The sequence below is a fragment of the Perca fluviatilis genome, chromosome 15 (assembly GCF_010015445.1).
Source record: "Perca fluviatilis chromosome 15, GENO_Pfluv_1.0, whole genome shotgun sequence".
NCBI classification, from domain to species: Eukaryota; Metazoa; Chordata; class Actinopteri; order Perciformes; family Percidae; genus Perca; species Perca fluviatilis.
In genome coordinates this window covers 4,324,646-4,346,457 of record NC_053126.1, presented here as the reverse complement: position 1 = coordinate 4,346,457, position 21,812 = coordinate 4,324,646, and the positions used below count along the sequence as shown (strand labels likewise).

At 40.2% G+C, this 21,812-nt stretch overlaps 3 protein-coding genes and 1 long non-coding RNA gene across 8 annotated transcripts; 1 reads left to right on the top strand and 3 right to left on the bottom strand.

Moving 5' to 3' along the window:
- Positions 1-52: 52 nt before the first annotated feature.
- LOC120574173 (THAP domain-containing protein 1-like) lies at positions 53-8,377 on the bottom strand. Of its 5 annotated transcripts, XM_039824379.1 has the most exons (4): positions 8,168-8,376; positions 7,209-7,341; positions 5,147-5,429; positions 53-863 (listed from the first exon to the last, which is right to left on the bottom strand). In XM_039824379.1, exons 1-4 carry the CDS (start codon positions 8,230-8,232, stop codon positions 835-837), a joined length of 510 nt encoding a protein of 169 aa, XP_039680313.1. In that variant the 5' UTR covers positions 8,233-8,376; the 3' UTR covers positions 53-834. The 5 variants fall into 5 exon arrangements, 4 of the variants coding, with proteins under 4 accessions (XP_039680313.1, XP_039680310.1, XP_039680312.1 ...); XR_005641832.1 differs by lacking the exon at positions 5,147-5,429 and having other exon boundaries at positions 8,168-8,364; XM_039824376.1 differs by lacking the exon at positions 53-863 and having other exon boundaries at positions 3,785-5,429; positions 8,168-8,377.
- An 856-nt stretch (positions 8,378-9,233) lies between these two features.
- LOC120574176 lies at positions 9,234-12,186 on the top strand. Its single transcript, XR_005641833.1, has 3 exons — positions 9,234-9,385; positions 9,614-9,752; positions 12,136-12,186. It is a non-coding gene; the product is annotated as an uncharacterized LOC120574176 (long non-coding RNA).
- Positions 12,187-12,263: 77 nt separating this feature from the next.
- On the bottom strand, positions 12,264-16,386 carry LOC120574174 (peroxynitrite isomerase THAP4-like). Its single transcript, XM_039824380.1, has 3 exons — positions 16,231-16,386; positions 14,559-14,691; positions 12,264-13,042 (listed from the first exon to the last, which is right to left on the bottom strand). Exons 1-3 carry the CDS (start codon positions 16,293-16,295, stop codon positions 12,299-12,301), a joined length of 942 nt encoding a protein of 313 aa, XP_039680314.1. The 5' UTR covers positions 16,296-16,386; the 3' UTR covers positions 12,264-12,298.
- A 1,663-nt stretch (positions 16,387-18,049) lies between these two features.
- On the bottom strand, positions 18,050-21,797 carry LOC120574172 (THAP domain-containing protein 5-like). Its single transcript, XM_039824374.1, has 3 exons — positions 21,450-21,797; positions 20,477-20,609; positions 18,050-20,307 (listed from the first exon to the last, which is right to left on the bottom strand). The coding sequence occupies exons 1-3, from the start codon at positions 21,512-21,514 to the stop codon at positions 18,973-18,975; spliced, it is 1,533 nt and encodes a 510-aa protein (XP_039680308.1). The 5' UTR covers positions 21,515-21,797; the 3' UTR covers positions 18,050-18,972.
- Between the last annotated feature and the right edge of the window lie 15 nt (positions 21,798-21,812).

Genomic DNA, 21,812 nt, shown 5'->3' with positions numbered 1-21,812 from the left:
TAACAGTTTGAGTAATGTAACCAGGAGGCTGAAATTACACATCAGAGGCTTCTACATGTTCTTGGCCGGTGCAAAGTTTATTTAAACTGCCACAGGAAATTTAAAAAAACTGCTTTGTTGCAGTTTTATAATGCTAGGCCTACTGTTCCACTCAACAATAAGATCATTCGTCAAACAACTGTGGCAGAAATGTTGGCTTTTAACATGGTGTATTCCTCATGCTACTACTGTAACATTTACAGATCTGTGAGGGTGAATTTCTTCTGTGGCAAACCTGTGTGATTTTGTGAGGTGGAGAGCTATTAAGGGTTTTTCTGTTGGATTTGTCAGTAATAGAGAGGGGAGTGTGGTAGTTTCCAGTAAAAAAAGACTTGTTGAATGTTGTTAAACCAAACTGGGATGGCCTGAAGTCATGAAAGTGCATATGTGACAAACATACCACATGGATGACATTTTATAGAGGTATTATTTGGCAACTGCAACAATGCCAAATTCTGTTTTATCTTGGTGAGTCATTTCTTTGAAGGTAGTGTCAAACCTGTTTGACTTCTCACACGGAACAAGGAAATGTGGCCCATTTACTTAATTATCTTATTAACCTACCTATGTGAACTGCAAAACAAAACATAATCAACACAGTGAATAGTTGGTTTATATAATACATTGTTTAACCTTCCCTGGTGTGTGTTGGGCAACTGGAGCACTGCCAGTGATGGTGCAAAAATGCAGGTGTTGTTTTTTGGAGTATATCATGACATATGATCTACAGTGACAGTAATCCGCTCCAGTCTCAGGTCTGTGTACTGGCAATGTGTCACAACGCGGAAGCTTCCCTCAAAAGTTTCCACTGGTCGTCTTCATAACTGAAAAACAGATTGGAAAAGTACAACTTTACGTTACAACTGAAACACATTTTCACAATAATCTATCAAAAAGGGGGAGTAACAAGAAATATAAATGGGAGGAAAAAAAATTTGTAAATTGAGTTCATGTCTTCATATTTAATCTCTTTATTTGGTAAAAATAAAGTATGATGCTGGGCGCCTGGGTAGCTCACCCACCTGGTAGAGCCGGCGCCCATATATAGTAGGGCTTTGACTCCGAACTTTGTTACTTGAATATAATTTGAATATTTTAAAAAAAATAATTATATTCAAACGAATATTAGGCGGCCCTTAATATTATAATGAACCTGTTATGGACATTATTTTTTGTAAATGTGTTTGCTTGTAAATGTTGCTTTCAATTCAGATTCCGAGGCTTTTTCTAAGCATTTAAAAATTTACCTACACGTCGTGGCGACGCACGGCGCTCGGCCGTGGCTTGGTAGTGTTACACCGTCATTGACATACATTCCCTAGCCCCTTACCCTAACCATCACAACTGAATGCCTAACCTTAACCCTTACCCTAACCATAACCTAATTCTAACCCTAAAACCAAGTCTTAACCCTCAAACAGCCCTTTAACCTTGTGGGGTCCAGCATTTTGGGCCCCACAAGGCTGTGCAGACCCCACAAGTATACTGTATTCCCAAGTTTTTGGACTCCATGAATATAGTAACACACACACACACACACACACACACACACACACACACACACACACACACACACACACACACACACACACACACACACACACACACACACACACACGTGAAAGCTCCGAACTTCCTGTGGAAAGCATACTGTTTGTGTTTAATCCAGGGTCTGACTTTTAATAAAAAGTTGTGGCAGTGTGTTTTTCTTCTGAAAACATCACTGGCTGCCTATTGACATTAACCGATACACTGCCCTCTGGTGGACAGAACATCTACAACTCAAGTTTGATAAAAATATAGGTCACACTGAAGGCATTTAATGGTCAAAATATTATTAATAAATATTCAAATATATCCAAATATTATAAACAAACGTTCGAATATGATTTTTGGGCAAAAGTCAAAGCCCTAATATATAGGTTTACTCTACGACGCAGAGTAGAGTAAATCATTTTTATCTTCAAATGCTATCAAATTGAACCCTCAAATTCAATGAAAGCAGTGAACCGATTTCTTTTTTTAACCTGTGAAGAGCGTTGTATGGATCTATGCAGGTTATTATTTTTTTTGTTGAAAAGTTGGTTGAAAGAAACCCAAAATTCTGATATAGAAACTTTTCGAAAATGGTTCAAATTTGACCCGAGGACAACAGGAGAGTTAAAACAAAACCAAATAAATACTACCATAACTAGTGCTATGCCTGTTTGGAGCGAGTGCCTGTTTCGGAACGGCCCGACTCCTTGGTTCCCACTGTTATTTTTTTGCACTGCTGAAATCATACTTTTATAACCACGACATTGACAAAAATCACCAAACACATCAGTTAAAGACAACAGCATAAGACATTTTATCGCACCATATTTTCATTCATATTTTCACCATCATTTGTCAAACTGTGAAAGCTGTAATGAGTTTCCAGTCTGGCCTTCAACATTCGAATAAAATTGATCTTTGCATCACAATCCAGAGAAAATTGAAAATACAAAAAAAAGTCTCATTAAACAAAACAAACGCTTGACTTAAAGGGGAACTATGCAGTTTTTTTTAGCTTAATTTACCTTCACTGAACAGCTTCGGAGTCATTGGAATGGTTATATGACTTTTTTTTTTTAGTTGAATGGTGGTCCCATGGCTCCCCCCTAGCGCCTGTGAGCGGAAAAACCACCCTTGGTACTATCGGCCGGCGAACTGGCGGCTTCAGCGTCAGGAAGTATCGCGATGTAGTGAATTGCTTCACGGCAATGCACCCGTACGCCCATTCAACCGAACCGGCTAACAAGGTAGCGATGGAGTTTTTCACACCATCGTCATGGCTGTGCCGGCTAAAAAGAAGCAGAAAGCTAGGAAAGCATTGTCGGAGGAACAGAGGAAGAGGAAACGGCAGACTGACCGAGAGAAGAGTCAGACACGAGTAAACAAGTAAACAGCCAAAATATCTATTCTCTATACAGAAACCTGCGAGAAAACAGAGAAGAAATGGCCAAAACTGCATAGTGCCCCTTTAACAGATGAAAAAGAGAGAAAAAAAAAGTCAACCACATTGACACGCTGTCCCTCTGTGTACAAAAAGGACAGTTGTCATTGGATTAACAGACCCAAAACGTGGTAACCGCAACAATTGCATGAAAAACTGATTTATTTGACCCTTTACAACAGTCTACCATTGAACTGTATTCAGACTTTGTTTTCCTGTGGGTTTTCCTAAAGAACTAAAAAAACCAAGCATCATTGGACACTAAATCTAAACACTGTACAAGAGATGATCTGATATACCAACTGGGTTTATCGAACAACCTTTGAGAACTCATCGAGTGTGGCCATGGATAAAGAATTAGCTTTGGTGTGAACCCACACGTGTAGTGTTGTCGACTTTGATCAAAGTGTCTCTAAACGTCACAACTCATACGCCTCAACTAGACTTTTTATTCGTCAAACGTTGAGTTTTTGTTGAAATTTCAACAATTCTGATTCCAATTCTTCCTTTCGATTCCGGTTCTTATCAATTCAATGGTGTTGAAACGGGTCATGTGCCTATTTTCACAAATAAGAGGAAAGTTTTATTTTGATTCAATGGCTGTTTGCAGTTTTACAGCTTTTTCAACGTAAAATAAAGCCAGACAAGAACGCTGCTTACCGTGCTCCAAGGCTGCAACACAACAAGCGCCTGGCTGCTTCAGAAACCAAAACGTGCGCATGTTAAATTGGGAAGCGATGATCGGATTTGAAATCAAATCCTCTAAATGATTCCAATAAAGAAACGATGCCACTGGAATCGTAATTTTTGAAACGATTCCAAGTAGGAATTGTTTCTCGATGCCCAATCCTAACATTGAGCATATGTGTCAACATAAAGCTGCTTCTGAACAATAAACAAATTAACAAAACGCAATAAAAAACGATCCATCGTCTGCAACTTGTGGTCTAAACTTCTACATTAAACGAAAAATCTGCTGATGAATGAAAGTCGGCTGCCCAATGCTTTCTGTGTTCTTCAGAAAAATTGTGACAGACATTACAACGGTTTCAAATCTGGGAAATAAATTCCACTTCAAAACTAAACTCAGTCCCTTTAATGAGACAGAGGAAGGACACGGTTTTCTTTTGACACTTTTGTTAGCTTTACTTCATGGACTTTCCCTCTTAATACCTGATCTCTTTGAAATCAGCGGCAATAACCGTGTCTCCCTCATAGTCGCAAACTGACTCTGCTACCGTTTGTCTGACTGGTCCTTTACCCCAGCCTGATCTCTGTGCGCTTCCTGCTGACAGTCCAACGATCCCCATCATGTTGTTGTTCATTTTGTTCATCAAGATCACTTTAAGTCCTGTTGTGTGGAAGTTGGCACGGGGGAAGGCGGCGCAGGGAAAGCGATTTCGATCAGGGCAGTAGGAAGCAGTTGCTGCTTAAGTGGATGCTTTGCTTCTTTTGGGATTGCTTTTGCTTTCCTGCGTTTACCTCCGTTGTTGATGGACTTCTGCGATAGCGCGGCCATCTGCTTTTCAGCGTCGTCCAACTTTGTCTTTAGAGCCTTTGTCTCCTCTTTCAAGGACACGAGTTTTGATTGCATCCTCCTCGTCTGCTGACACTTCAGCTTAAACTTTTTGCGGGCTAAGACAAGCTTCTCGTGTAGGACCCTTACTTGATGTTTGAGTTTCGCGGGAGAATCGGAGAGGGCTAATGAAAGGTGATCGTGTTCTGCACTTGCTTTATGTGCGAGTGTTGTGGGAGACTCGGAAACCGCTACAACAGGCTGATCGTGTGCCGCGTTTGCTTGACTTGTGAGCGATGTGGGGGACTCAGAAACCGCTAAAACAAGCTGACCATGGAATACATTTTCTTGACTTGGGAGTGTTGTATGGGGCTCAGAGACAGCTAAAACTAGCTGACCACGTAATACATTTGCTTGACTTGCGAGTGTCGTGGGAGCCTCAGAAACGGCTACAGCGGGTTGGTCGTGTGCTACATTTGCTTTATGTCCGAGTGTCGTGGGAGGATCAGAAACGTAGATGTGCTCAGAGCTCAAAGAGATGTCCTCCTCTTCTTGGCCAAAGTATATATGATCATGCATAACGGTTTTTAAATCTCCGCTTGTGGTGTACTCACTCATGTCATCAGTGATGACCTCACCGACTGTGACCCTAACAATGTCGCCATATTCAACGAAATTGGTCTCCTCAGCAGTCTCTTGCTTCACAACGACATCGGCCTCCTCGACAGTCTCTTGCTTCACAACGACAATGTAATGATCAGCAGGAGAAACCAAAGGGTCGTTTACCCCCCCAGTAGAGCGGTTCAGCGTGGGCCTGGGAGGGGGCTCCTTTTTCCTCAAATGTGGCGGAAAGTTGAAAATAGTCGGCACAGCGGTGTCCTTCAGCCTCCTTCTGAACTAAAGGGGAATACGGAAAACATCAGTAGGTAGATTGTGATGCCATGAAATAGGATTTTTTTTAATTTATGGTGCGTTTTGTGATTTAGGGCGTTTTCACACCGATAGTTCCGTTTGCTGCGGTCCAAATCCGTCGATGAGTTTGTAAACTTGGAGCAGCTTCCCCTTGGCTCGGTTTCGATTCATACTTAGACAAATCCAACCGTACCAAAATGCATCATTACAAACCACACGAGCCATTTAGCTCAAAAACAGTCTTGCATTGCCAGACCTTCCTCCACAGTGCTGCAGAGGAGGGTCTGACTAGTCCACACAGCATTCCGGGATGGGAGAGAAACATGCTCTGGTTTATTGGCATTTCTTTAAACCAATCACAATCGTCTTGGGCGGCGCTAAGCTCCGGACAGAGCCACTGTGCCTCTGCTAAATAGCCTCGGGAAACAACTTGTTTTGGTGGAACGTGTGTACGTTCAAAGGTTGTTTTAGTCGTGCAACAGAAAACTCAGATTGGACAGATAGTCTAGCTAGCTGTCTGGATTTACCCTGCAGAGATCTGAGGAGCAGTTAACCATAGTCCTCACAAATCCACCAGAGTTTGAATTACAACACAACTGAAGTGGAAGGTAACGGACGTCCGGCCGAAAAGAGGGATATGCGGCACCGAAGCAATCCCGGAAGTGGAACGTCGTGGATATAGAGTAGCTCAAACAGAACTAAATGAGATGTGTGAGAGTGAGGTGTGAAAGCCCCCTAAAAGTACAGACCTTTTAAAAGTAGTTGTGCTAATACTCAAACATTTTAGACTTTATAACAGAAAGATATGACACACAAAATAGATTGAAAACCACAAATTTTGCAAACAATTATTTAAAAAAAAATATATATATATTTACATTCTACAGGAGCATTGAAATCATAATGACATTACACTTGCATGTGCACCAACTTTTGGCAGTTGTAATGAAACTCTTGATACTGGTAAAAAATGATTAGGATGGCATCATGATCCCAGACATCATAAAGGGTGACTGATGATTTCATTAAAAGTGGCTACTATGACAGATGTTTTTTTTTTTACTGAAAAGTCACCCAATGTTCGGTTTTGTAGTCAGTTACTTTCCCCACCAGGTATTGGTAAGTATACAAAATGTACTGTATACTTAGCAAGGTTGGGTACCGAACTTGGTACTTTTAATGGAACACGCCGACTTACTGAGACTGCTGCTAATGCTACATCAGCTACTTGGGCGGAGTGATTAGTACCTGAAAATCACCGTTGTTACTCTCTGCTCCTCACCACAGGGCTTCTCAGGTGCTGCGAGCAAATCACTCCGCCCAAGTAGCAGTGCTTTGCCTTCTGAGAATATAGTTCCCAGTATGTATACGGTTAGAAGATGGCTGTGTCTCATGTGACCTTGTTATTTGTACATGCTGCGACTATACAAATCACAACATGTAAATAGGAAAACGTTGGCGTCATTTTGTCACTTATTGGGAGCAGTAGGCTTCTTATATACTGTCTATGGCTGCGACTAAACAAATCACAACATGTAAATAGGAACATGCTGGCATTATTTTGTCACAGTAGGCTAGATGGAGCCGGTTACCTCCAGGATCTGTGCTAAGCTAGGCTAGCGGTGGGTGCATCAGACAGAGTTATGACACGCACAGAGATGAGAAGGGTATGTATGGACTTCTCTAACTCTGGGGGATACGGTGAATAAGCTAAAGTCTCAATAAGTCGGCGCGTCAATCTGTGCCAAATGTGTGTCTCGGTACCATGTTGTCTATGAGGAACTGATCCTCCTCAAAGTGCATACTGCACAGACGTGAGGCTGGAGTTGGGGTCCAGTTCTGCCTCCTCACGTTCATCACCCATTGTTTCAGCCTGCGACGGTCACGTAAAGGAAATCTGTTCGGGGAGAAAAAAAAAAAAAGTGTTGACTGTTAAACATTCAGACTCCACAGTTCTCAATGAGTCATCTGGATGTGTGCGTGATTCTGAGGACAGTTTAAAATAAAGATTAAAAAAAGGAGGTGCAGCATTGATAAAAGACTTCCTTGTAGGAAACACCTGCATATAATCATGGATGTATTCAAGGACTGGAAGATCCTCATCAGTTTTTTTTCTCCCTGATATGTTCTCTTTGGTACACGTTTTGTACGTGCAAAATATAGTAAATCAAAAACCAAGGGCACATCTCTTGTATTGTGTTTACTGGTGAACTCGCTTTAAAATCTATCTGGTCCTTGTTGCAATAAATTTTGTTTAAAGATAAATTGAATTCATGGCGGAGGGGGGAACGATATCCGGGTCACGGGAGGAGAGCGTCAAAATAAATCCCTGGGAGGAGAGCGCGAACAAGCTAAGTGTCTGTGACAGAGATACCATTTAAGTTGCCAGCCTTTGATAACGTTTTCTGAAGAAAGTTCGTTGCCAAGTGGTCTTTTCCAAGCATAAGGTTACAACACAATAGACTCTAACTGTTCATAAACGTAGCTTAACCTTGGTTAAATTTACCTTCTTTTTTTTTTTTAAATCAGGCTTTGACGCATAGCTACGTTAACCCCAGTGAAGCCAGGTAGGCTACCGTTAGCATAGCTAACGCTAACAGCGCTGAAAGCTAGCGCTACCTAGCTAGCTCGGTTAGCAAGATGCATCCGTAGCCAAATTCACGTTAACTTTTGGGGTGCTAATTTTGGCTAGTGAAAAAAAGCAACAAAAAAGGTGCACTTACCGGAAGAAATTAATAGAACATCCCTGATATTGTCTTTGTTTGCAACCGAACGCCGAACAAGACATTTAGGCGACCAAAATGTTACAATTAACGTCCATAATCTGAAAACATAACGGGTCCTCCGTGTCTGAAAAGTGAAGCCAATGCGGAAACGGAAGTGCCTTGAACCAGCATTCTTTCTAACCTTAAAATATATGTCAATGTTTCTAACCAGCGGCAGCAAGGGGCGACTCCACTGGTTGCAAAAAGAAGTTCGATTGTATGGAAGTCTATGAGAAAATGACCCTATTTCTCAATTAATTCATACCCCCAGCAAACATTTTCATAATTAGTTTATGGTCCCAATCGCTAATTTCAAGTATTCATTAATACAGCATGGTATTCATTTGGTAAATTATGGTCCCATTTGGAGTATAATAGCTGATAAAGCAGAGCATGCTTTAGGGGGTGGATTGACATTGACAAGAGCTGAAGGATGCTGAAGACGGTTGAAAGTACTTGACCTTATCCCAGACATAAAGGAACACTTTTTCCTTGAGTTTTATTGAAATATTGACATTCAAAATCACCAAATTTGGAGATGCATGGTTTTAACTAGAAAGGAAAGGCTAGAAAAAAAATTGTTGCGATTTGTTAAGCACAATATTTGTATAAGAAAGTGGAGAAGTATAATGGTGCGTTCTTTTTGAATTGTAATCACGACTAGTAGCTCGAGTGTGACGTCACATCCGTGTCAAAAAAATTAATAACCGCAGGTTGGCTACTGCTCTGCTTTCTGCTCAAGACTCGGCCATTGTTGTCATATAGCAACCGAGCGTCTCTAGCCAATTTCAGCTGCACAAGCTACAAAATAACTAATTAGGCGGTATTTAACTCCTAATAAGACTGTAGAGACATGCCTATAGGTAGCAGTATACAGCGCTATGTGTACAACTTCTTTATTTGGTTACAACAACGACAAAAGTGCTTAAAATTGTAGAAAATCACAATGTTTACTACGTGTGATGCACGACGTAGCCATCTTTCAAAGTGAACTCGGGGTCCTCTGAGTTCAGACGACTTGACGAGTCGTATATACGACCTCGGGGGCGTTCTTTTTGCAACTTCCGGTTCGTAACGACTCGTAGATCGACTTCGGTGGACAAAAAGAACGCACCATAAAGCTGCAGAAGATGGAACTCAGTTAAGTACATCAAATGTGTACTTAACAGTACCTAAGTAAGTATATTCCACCTATTTGATTCGATAGAGAGAAAATTTCAATTTTCAAAACCACTTTATTTGCTCATGATAATATTTTCAAAGTTAACTCAGATAAACAAAATATAATTAATTAAATTCAGCCATATTGCTCAACACAAAATACGTCCGAAGACTAACTCGTCTTTCCCCACAGAGCATAACACATTTTAATGCACCATGTGTTTCTGTTTCATGTGTTTTCAGTCTATTCTTTAACATTCAAGACCCCCGGAAAGCAACTGCAGAACGACGTATCTCAGCAGAGTCCTGCAGCAGCCGCCCAGAGTCGGACCGCAGGGAATGCACGAGTCTCCTCTGCCCATTCTCACGTTCCAGACCGGGGGTAAAGTAAAAGGGGGCATCCATTTTGGCAACAAAAAAACAGAGGGAACCAGAGCAGGAAAACCTAGCAGGTCTGATAAAGCTGACATTTTAGTTTTTCCTTTTGAGAACTTTAATATGTTCTCTTTTTCCTGTGGGGTCTGCTAAATTCTGCAGCGCCACCACTTCTCTCTCCAGAGCTCTCATAGACCTGGCCATGGCCCCTGTAACATTGAGAGTGTACTGCAGGCACCGCAGGCACAACCACCTAGAAACACATATATTCCTCACTTTTGCAATTATTGATAACTTTATTCAACACATTCAAGAAAGCTAGTCTCCCTGTGCCTACAGTTGGAGCGTATACATTTAGAAATACCTTTTTTTTTTTTTACTTTTTCAAATTCAGCAATGATTTCCAACAGCCAAACTTTTAATAACTTCCCCAATAGCACAGGATGCAGGCAAAAAATCCCTGCAACCAAATTTTCAGTTCTTCTCTTATGACTTAAAAAAAAAATTCAGTTTCATACAGTTTCACTGTCAGCAGTTCTGGGCCTTTACTGAAGAAAAGTAAGATTTAACTTCTTAGCCTTAATCAAACTAAACAGTAAAGCTCTTTTTACATCCTCTCTTGAACCATTTATGCTTAATGAACGCAGATGTATGTCAAACATTGTTGGTATAAAGCTGGTTCTGAAAAAATAAAAATAAAATAAACACATTAAGGAAAAAAAAGAAGAAAAAACAAACATATTCGTCGTCTGCAATTTGTGCCCCAACCCTTCTGCAGTAGTTTTTTTTTTTTAAACGGAAACGACAGTGGGCTGCCTAATGCTCTCTGTGTTCTTCATTAGAAGTCTGACTGAGACATTGAACGGTTTCAAATCTGGGGAAAAATTCCACTAAACAAACAAATGCTCCTATATTCATAAAATAATCTCCATATCCACCTGCGTGCTTTCAGTCTCACGGTCACTTTCATGGGTGTGTGTTTCTTTTCTGACTGAGAGGAAGGACACACTGATTTTTTATTTTTATTTTTACACTGTAGCTTTACTTTCTGGTATCCAAAGTGACAGTGTAATCAACCTATTAACTTTAAATAATGATTATTCTGTTTTCGTAGAGTTGTAGGACTTATATATTGCTATAGAAAAAGGAGGCCACCACTGAGTAAAATGTAAAAAAAAAAAATAATAATTATAAAAAATGGCCCATAGGGATTAATGTTCTTTAGTTTGTTTTTTATGCTATTTTTTGCAGGTCCTGTTCATTCCATTGTTGATGACGGGCATCAAAAACATCTTATTATTATTCTTTTAGCACATCTAAAAGAATAAATCTGGAAAAGACTAAGTAAATACATGTAGAAATGAAAAAAAAGGGGGAAATAAAATATAAAAAACTTAACACTTAATTTACTTTCAAGTTATTTGTTCATTTAAAAATATATACAGTATATTTATTGCATATAAATTACTCCCTTTTCTTCTGTATCTAATGTAGTTTATCTATTTTTATCCCTTCATTTTCTCCTTGATTCCTTTTCATGTTTTTGTATTTCATTGAAGGGCAAAGGTGTCAATCAACAGGCTTTGGGCGGGCCTTCCTGCCCAGCCTGAGTAGTCACTTCCTGCGCAAATTAATTCTGCCTTTGCGGGAGCCTTTTAGCAGTAGATGCTATATCGGATCCACTAGACATGTCGACGTCAAAGGACATGCCTCGTGGCCCGCCTTATTCTGCCTCTTATTGGCTTACCCTGGCATTCCTACCCTAACCAATCCCCACTCCTCATGCCTATACCTAACCAGCTCCGGCAGCTCTAGCGGATCCGATATAGCATCTGCCCCTTTTTTAGCGTGGACAGCAGGAAGTAGACACGTTTTAAAGTTGCTGAGGGAAAACTGCAGATGGGCTGGATGTCTTCAGTTCACAAGAAACTTTCAGCAGGTGCAGTCCAGTTCAGCCACCGCATCACCGCAAAAAAAATAAAAATGAAGGGATGAAAAATATAACATTATATTAAAGTGAATAGTAAATTTGGGCGCCTGGTTAGCTCACCTGGTAGAGCGGACGCTGCGTCAAGGAGTAAACCTCTATGTATGGATATGGAGGTTTACGGCTTCTATATATGGATATAGAGGTTTACTCCTCGACGCAGCGGCCGCGGGTTCGACTCCGACCTGCGGCCCTTTGCTACACGTCATTCCCCCGCTCTCTCCCTTTTCATGTCTAAGCTGTCCTATAGAAATAAAGACCTAAAATGCCCAAATAATAATAAAAAAAAGTGATTAGTAAATAAAATAAAAAAAAGTTTTTAAATACAGAAGAAAATATGAAATCTATGTGCAAAAAATAAATAAAGTATATTTAAAAATAAATATCCCCATTCTTGGACCAGTCCCTACGAGGAGGAGCAGTATCCCTATCCACTGCGGAGGGAATGACCTGGGGGGATCTCTCAAGCATCTACCTCGTTGCAGCTATGGCCTTAGTAAACCAAAGAACTGTAAACGCGAATACCCTTCACAACGGCTTCTTCTGCCTGCCACATCTAAACTCTCTCACACACAAGGAACCCAGAGGAACAATGGCTCCTGGACATTTTGCACCATACCTCCGTTAGGTCTGCATTTCTGCAACGCGTTCAACTTTTTCTGCAACGCGTTCAACTTCTTCTGAAGACCCTTTGTCAGAATTTTTAAGGACATCAGTTTGGATTTCATTCTTCTCGTCTCCTGACACTTCAACTTGAACTTTTTACGAGCTTCAACGAGCTTATCACATAGTTCATTCACTCTACGTTTGAGTATTACGGGAGACTCCGAAATCCCGTACATGTGATCAGAGCACATGCGGATCTCCTTTTGTTTTTTGGAGAAGTAGTCGTGATCAAGAATGACTGTTTTTGCATCTCCGCTTGTGGTATACTCGGTCATGTCATCAGCAGCGACCTCATCAACGTCAGCGTTGTCCTCAGCGGCGGCCTCGTTAACATCAGCTTTGATAACAAGCTTAACAACGTAATCAGGAAGGACATCGTCAACGACATCGGTCTCCTCGGCAGGCTCTTGCTTCACATCGACATCGGTCTCCTCGGCAGGCTCTTGCTTCACATCGACATCGGCCTCCTCGGCAGTCTCTTGCTTCACAACGACAATGTAATGATCAGCAGGAGAAACCAAAGGGTCGTTTACCCCCCCAGTAGAGCTGTTCAGCGTGGGCCTGGCAGGGGGCTCCTTTTTCCTCAAATGTGGCGGAAAGTTGAAAATAGTCGGCACAGCGGTGTCCTTCAGCCTCCTTCTGCACTAAAGGGGAATACGGAAAACATCAGTAGGTAGATTGTGATGCCATGAAATAGGATTTTCTTTCCTTAACATTTATGGTGTGTTTTAATACGGACGTCCGGCCGAAAAGAGGGACATCCGGCAGAATTTCCGGCGGCACCGGAGCAATCCCGGAAGTGGAACGTGGTGGATATAGACTAGCTCAAACAGAACTAAATGAGATGTGTGAGAGTGAGGTGTGAAAGCCCCCTAAGGTACAGACCTTTGAAAAGTAGTTGTGCTAATACTCAAACATTTTAGACTTTATAACAGAAAGATGTGACACACAAAATAGATTGAAAACCACAAATTTTGTAACCAATTATTTAAAAAAATAAAAATAAAAATAAGCACCAACTTTTGGCAGTTGTAATGAATCTCTTGATACTGGTAAAAATGAATCTCTTGATACTGGTAAAAATGATTAGGGTGGCATTATGATCACATTTCATTGAAAGTGGCTACTATGACAGATTGGTTTTTTACCGAAAAGTCACTCAATGTTCGGTTTTGTTTTCAGTTACCGGTACTTTCCCCACCAGGTATTGGTACATTCATACAAAATGTACCGTATACTTAGTAGAGATGGCCCAATACCATTTTTTGCTTCCCGATACCGATTCCAATACCTTGGTTCCTGAACTTGCGTATCGGCCGATACCGAGTACCGATCCAATACCAGTGTATCGTATATTTTATTATGTTTTAACAACTGTATACTACTATCCCTGTATGGATGTGATATGATTTCTATCTTTGTTGTCTGTCTGGCTCAGGTTAAACTCTTTCTGAAAACGGAAAAATAACATAAATAAACTACTTTAATGTAGATTTTCTTCAGGGCTTTATTACGTGGTATCGGATCGGTGCATAAACTCCAGTACTTCCCGATACCAGTGTTTTAGGCAGTATCGGAGCATCTCTAATACTTAGCAGGGTCGGGTACAGAACTTGGTACTTTTAAGGGAACACGGCGACTTATTGTACTGCTACTGCTACTTCTGCTACTTCGGCGGAGTGATTAGTGCAACACCTGAAAAGCACCGTTGTTACTCTCTACTCCTCACCACGGGGCTTCTCAGGTGCTGCGAGCAAATCACTCCGCCCAAGTAGCAGAAGTAGCAGTGCTTCGCCTTCTGAGAATATAGTTCCCAGTATGTATTCGGTTAGAAGATGGCTGTGTCTCATGTGACCTTGTTATTTGTACACGCTGTGACTATACAAATCACAATAGGAATAGGAAAATGTTGGCGTCATTCTGTCACTTATTGGGAGCAGTAGGCTAGATGGAGCCGGTTACCTCCAGGATCTGTGCTAAGCTAGGCTAGCAGTGGGTGCAGTGGGTGCGTCAGACAGAGTTAAAACACGCACGGAGATGAATAAGCTAAAGTCTCAATAAGTCAGCGTGTGCCTTTTAAGGGTACTGTCCGAATTACGTTTGTACTTCCAAGTCCAGATTCACACTAAATCAATCTGTGCCAAATGTGTGTCTCGGTACCATGTTGTCTATGAAGAACTGATCCTCCTCAAAGTGCATACTGCACAGACGTGAGGCTGGAGTTGGGGTCCAGTTCTGCCTCCTCACGTTCATCACCCATTGTTTCAGCCTGCGGCGGTCACGTAAAGGAAATCTGTTCGGGAAAAAATAAAGTATTGTCTGTTAAAACATTCAGACTCCACAGTCCAGAATGCTGTTAACAATTTACACTAACAAGGCCCCAAATCTGCAATGAAAATTAGAATTTTCATGAAGAAGTTTATGTTTTGTGCCAGATATAGCCATTCAGGCTGATTTTCATCTACAGTCCCTGGTAGGATAATTGCTTATAAAAGAATATATATATATATATATAAAAAAGCCCAAAAGCACGGCTAAATAATTAAACTAGCAGCCATTAGCTAGAAATATTTATTGTATTTTCCTTATGAATCTAATTTTACTTCTCTCCAAATTTCACATTTACAAATATTAATTTATAAACATTTCCTTTTATTGATGAAGGAAATGGAAGTCTACATGCCAACCATTTCTTTCTCACAAAATAAAAAAGCTATCAAAACAATAGCCTCGTGAGACCGTCCTGATCTCGCGAGCTCCAGTTTTCCACTCGCAGATCAGTCTGGCATCTTGAGGTAGAGAAAATTTGGAGCCGTTAGCCAAACGACCGGGCCAATCAGCGTTGGTTTTGAGGTGGGTTAGGTGGTGATAGACGGATGGTTTATCCAATCAGCTAACCAGTATTTTCAGACAGCGGTCCGGGAACCTGAAATGGTGTCTTTTATTCCTAAATTCTTGTTACACAAACGGCAAATATCCTTTACCGACATTTGCTTGCATGCTGAGCTAACGAGCTATGCTTTGCCTGCAGCAGCAGGGGCGGGCGGGCTTGTGGTTGTATTTTCATACGCTTCGTGGATCTGATTGGTTGATTTGGCCCGTCTAGATGGTTCATCCAATCAGCTAACCAGTATTTCCGCCCCTTCCCAAAAGTTCTCCAACGGAAAGTTCCCAGATGGATATGCCGAGCAAATGCGAAGCGATCCATCTGGCAGCGTCAGGTTATCAAAACAATGGATGTATGCAGTATCTTTAATGTTCCTACGAGAACTTTTTGTCATACATTCATGTATTTATTTAAACGTTCCTTATTTTATAATAATAATAATAATAATAATAATAATAATAATAATAATACATACATATATTTATATATAAATAATCTGTTTCGTACGTGCAAAATATAGAAAACAAAAATCAAGGGCACATCTCTTGTATTGTGTTTACTGGTGAACTCTCTTAAAAATCGATCTGGTCCTTGTTGCAATAAATTGAGTTTAAAAAAATAGATAGGAAGAAGATCCTTCATGGCGGAGGAGGGGGAACGATTTCCGGGTCACGGGAGGAGAGCATCAAAATAAGTTGCCAGCCTTTGCTAACGTTTTCTGAGGAAAGCTCGTTGCCAAGTGGTCTTTTCCAAGCACAGGTTACAACACAAAAGACTCTAACCTGTTCATAAACGTAGCTTAACGTTGGTTAAATTGAGCTTTTTCTAAATCAGGCTTTGACGCATAGCTACCACATTGAAGCCAGGTAGACTATCGTTAGCATAGCTAACGCTAAAAGCGCTGAATGCTAGCGCTACCTAGCCTAAAAAAAAAGGTGTACTTACCGGAAGAAATTAATAGAAAACCCCTGATTGTGTCTTAGTTTGCAACCGAACGCTGAACAAGACATTTAGGCGACCAAAATGTTACAATTAACGTCCATAAACTGAAAAATAACGGGTCCTCCGTGTCTGAAAAGTGAAGCTAATGCGGAAACGGAAGTGCCTTAAACCTGCATTCTTTCTAGCCAGCGGCAGCAAAGGGGGACTCCACTGGTTGCAAAAAGAAATCCGATTGTATAGAAGTCAATGAGAAAATTACCATATTTCTCAATTAATTCATACCCCCAGTAAACATTTTCATAATTAGTCGCTAATTTCAAGTCTTCATTAATACAGCATGGTATTCATTTGGTAAATTATGGTCCCATATGGAGTATAATAGCTGATAAAGCAGAGTATGCTTTAGGGCGTGGATTGACATTGACAAGAGCTGAAGGATGCTGAAGACGGTTGAAAGTACTTGACCTTATCCCAGACATAAAGGTACACGGTTTCCTTCAGTTTTATAGAAATATTGACATTCAAAATCACCAAATTTGGAAATGCATGGTTTTAACTGGACAGGAAAGGCTAGAATTTTTTTGTGATTTGTTAAGCACAATATTTGTATAAGAAAGTGGAGAAGTATAAAGCGGCATAAGATGGAACTCAGTTAAGTCCATCAAATTTGTACTTAACAGTACCTAAGTAAGTATATTCTACCTATTTGATTCGATAGAGAGAAAATTACAATTTTTAAAACCACTTTATTTGATCATGACAATATTTTCAAAGCTAACTCAAATAAACAAAATCATCTTTCACCACAGAGCATAACACATTTTAATGCACCATGTGTTTCTGAACTGTTCTACATTATTGGTCAAACTATAAAAGCTGTGATCAGTTTTCAGTCTACTAACATTCAAATCAAAACCATCTTTGCATCACAGGCCAGAGAATCTTCCATTTTATTTCTCCTACTGAAGTAAATGGCTGCCTTTGCTTGACCTGAGACAAAGTTTCCTTTTTTTTTTTGGTTATCAATAACCCAAAATAAACTGCTGATCTGAAAAAGTCTCACTAAACTAAAAAGATTTGACAGTGATTTAACTGTTGAAACAGAGAAAAACAGTCAACCACGTTTCCTTTGTGTGCAAAAAGGACAGTTGTCATTGACATTTGCATGAATAAAAGACACAAACGTGTTAAGTTGTCACCATTCAGTTTCACTGTCAGCAGTTCTGGGCCTTTACTGAAGAAAAGTAACATTTAACTTCTTAGACTTAATCAAACTAAACAGTAAAGGTCTTCTTACATCCTCTCTTGAACCATGTATGCCTAATGAACCTATATGTATGTCAAACATTGTTGGTATATAAACAATAAAAGCTGGTTCTGAAGAAAAAAAAAAACATTAAAAAAAATATTCACAGTCTGCAATAAACCCTCCTGTTTGTCCTTGGGTCAAATTTGACCCATTTTCAAAAAGTTTATACATCAGAAATTTTAGAAAGAGTTTCTTTCAACCAAATTTTCAAAAGAAATAACTTGGATGGCTCCCTACAACACTCTTCACATGTTGCATTCAATTTCATAGCATTTGAAATTAGTTTTTCTATAAGAACGTAAAAAAAAAAAGTGACAAATGTTGGGAAAAGTTTCAAAAACGTGGGGGAAAAAAAACAAAAACATCAAAAAGGTGCAGAAAAAAAAACATGAAAAAAAGGGACAAAAACATCGGTGGAAAAGCAACAAAAGTGTCGAAAAAGACGTCCAAAAGTTGAAATGTTGACGCAGAAAAAAAAAAAGTTGCGTGGTCGATGGGAAGACAACACAAGAGTTAAACGGAAATGACAGTGGGCTGCCTAATGCTCTCTGTGTTCTTCATTAGAAGTCTGACTGAGACATTGAACGGTTTCAAATCTGGGGGAAAATATTCCACTATAAACAAACAAATGCTCCGATATTCATAAAATAATCTCCATATCCACCTGCATGCTTTCAGTCTCACGGTCACTTTCATGGGTGTGTGTTTCTTTTCTGACAGAGGAAGGACACACTGATTTATTAAAAAATACTTTACACTGTAGCTTTACTTTCTGGTATCCAAAGTGACACAGTGTAATCAACGTATTAACTTTAAATAATGATTATTCTGTTTTCGTAGAGTTGTAGGACATACATATTGCTGTGGAAAAACGAGGCCACCGCTGAGTAAAATGTAAAAAAAAAGTAATTATAAAAAATGGCCCATAGGGATTAATGTTCTTTGGTTTGTTTTTTTTATGCTATTTTTTGCAGGTCCTGTTCATTCCATTGTTGATGACTGGCATCAAAAACATCTATTGGAATAATTCTCTCTCTCTTTTCCAGAAAAAGTAACATTACGGAGTGCTGGGAGTAGAGCTGGGCAATATATTGATATTATATTGATATCGTGATAAGAGACTAGAAATCGTCTTAGATTTTGGACATCGTAATATGGCATAAGTGGTGTCTTTTCCTGGTTTTAAAGGCTGCATTACAGTGAAGTTATGTCATTTTATGGAATTACCAGATTGTTGTAACTGTTCTATTATTTGCCTTTACCCACTTAGTTAGCACTTATTTTGTGAAAGCACCAATAGTCAACACTACAATATCGTTGCAGTATTGATATTGAGGTGTTTGGTCAAAAATATCGTGATATTTGATTTTCTCCATATTGCCCAGCCCTAGCTGGAAGCCATCATGCCACAGAGAGCCTGCTACATCTAAACTCTCTCACACACAAGGAACCCAGAGGTAAAATGGCTCCTGGACATTTTGCACCATACCTCTGTAAGGTCTGCATTTCTGCAACGCATTAAACTTTTTCTGCAACAAATTCAACTTCTTCTGAAGACCCTTTGTCAGACTTTTTAAGGACATCAGTCTGGATTTCATTCTACTCGTCTCCTGGCACTTCAACCTGAACCTTTGACGAGCTTCAACAAGCTTATCACATAGTTCATTCACTCTACGTTTGAGTATTACGGGAGACTCCGAAATCCCGTACATGTGATCAGAGCACATGCGGATTTCCTTTTGTTTTTTGGAGAAGTAGTCGTGATCAAGAATAGCGGTTTTTGAATCTCCGCTTGTGGTATACGCCGTTATGTCATCAGCAGCGACATCATCAACATCAGCGTTGTCCTCAGCGGCGGCCTCATTAACATCAGCTTTAATAACAAGCTGAAAAATGTAATCAGGAAGGACATCGTCAATGAAATCGGTCTCCTTGGCAGTCTCTTGCTTTACAACGACTTCGGTTTCATCAGCAGGCTCTAGTTTCACAACAACTTCAGTCTCCTCATCAGGCTCTAGTTTCACAACGACTTCAGCAGGCTTTAGTTTCACAACGACTTCGTTCTCCTCATCAGGCTCTAGTTTCACAACGACTTCAGCAGGCTTTAGTTTCACAACGACTTCGTTCTCCTCATCAGGCTCTAGTTTCACAACGACTTCAGCAGGCTCTTGCTTCACACAGACGTCGCTATACAGGGGCGTAGCATGAAATTCTGGGCCCTGTAGAAAGGCATTCTCTATGGGCCCCTCACCGTATCCACAGCTATTCATTCTAGCAAGTTTTCGGGCCCTCCTCACATAAGGGCCCTGGGTACTCAGTCCCCTTTCCACCCCAAGTCCGACGCCCATGTCGCTATAATCAGCAGAAGGAATGCTACCACTATCTTGTATGTCAATGTTGGTACCGGGCTCACTATCCAACACAGGACACAAATGTGCAACCGGACCAGACCCCCTGTGAAGCTCAGCAAGATAACTGGGTGAAGAACAAGAAGAGACAAAACTAGAAACCATACTTTCACTTTCCTCCATTGTTACACTAACCCACTCGGTCTGTGTGGCAATGGTCTGTGTGGAAATGATGTGTGAGTCCATGGTCTGTGTGGCAATGGTCTGTGTGGACCTGCTCTTTGTGGACCTGGTCTGTGTGGCCCTGGTCGCTGTGACCTTGGTCTTTGTGGCCATGGTCTGTGTGGCCCTGGTCTGTGTGGCAAAATGTGGTGGTTTGATGAAAATAGTAGGCACAGCGGTGGTCTTCAGCCTCTTGTTGACCTAACGGTAAATACAGAAAGTATCAGTATGTTGCTAGCCACACATTCAGATGAATTTTTTTACTGAAAAGTTACCCCATGTTAAGTTTTCTATTTGAGCAAACGTCACCACTAAGTATTGGTACATTTAAATGTACTGTGTAACTGGTGCGTAACGTGTGTCTGTGTACCTTGCTGTCTGACAAGAACTGATCCTCCTCAAAGTGCATACTGCACAGATGTGACGATGCAGATGGGGTCCATTTCTTTCTCCCCATGTTCGTCAGCCATTGTTTCAGCCGGACTGGATCACATAAAGGAAATCTGTTTGACAAAAAAGGGAAGCGTTTACTGTTGAGCATTCAGACTCTCCATTTCAGAATGATGTCTGTTGACACAAACAAGGCCCCACATCTGCAATGAAAATAAGAATTGTTTAGGTTTATAATTTAAGAGGGGACATGCCCACTTAGGGCTGGGCGATATGGTGAAATAAAATATCACGATATTTTTGACCAAATACCTCGATACCGCAACGATATTGTTGTGTTGACTATTGGTGCTTTCACAAAATTTTTACACAATGAGATTTTTGATGAATAATCATCAGTAATGTGGATATAATGTCTAAGTGGGTAAAGGCAAATAATAGAACAGTTACAACAGTCTGGTAAGTTCAGAAAATGACATCACTTTACTGTAATGTAGTCTTTAAAACCAGGAAAAGACAACACTTATGCCATATTATGATATTGCAATATCCAAAATCTAAGACGATATCTAGTCTCATATCACGATATTGATATAATATCGATATATTGCCCAGCTCTATGCCCACTAGTAAACATGAGCACTTGGGTCCATCATGTAAATGTCACAGATATAGCCCGTACATGCTACTTTTCTTCTGGAGTCCCTTGCAAATTGATGACTTATAAAAGAAACATTTAAAACATACATAAGCACAGACAAATTGTAAAACTATGCAAAAAAAAAAAACAGCACGCAACAAGAGCAGATAAGAAGTCCCTTGCAACCAGCAATCAAATCATGCCTACATACAGTACGTGTGTGTTGACTCAGCAGGGATAAAATTAAATGAGAAAAGTTACGCCTAATCGTAATTTGGCTAGTCAAAAACAGTTTAAAACAGTATGTACTTACCTAAAAAACAGAACAGTCGCGTCCTTGCTTTGTGTATTTTTACAACGAAACGCTGAACAGGACATTTTGAGGCAACCGAAATGTTTAAATTAACTTTTATCAACTGAAAACACGCGGTGAAAGTGGACGTAATATCAACGAAAACACGGAATAAAAATAGTCCACGGCTATTTAAATGTACACAGTGCCATGGATAGGCATATTTATATTTTTACGCAGACTGTATACTTTTCAATACACATACAAGCATTCAAGATCTAAAATCTACTATTAATGCTTTCCGGGAAAATGTAAAGATTTAAAAGACCGCTTTTTATTCTCTACAAAAAAGCTGTTTGCCTCCCATCGGTGGATAGAACGCGT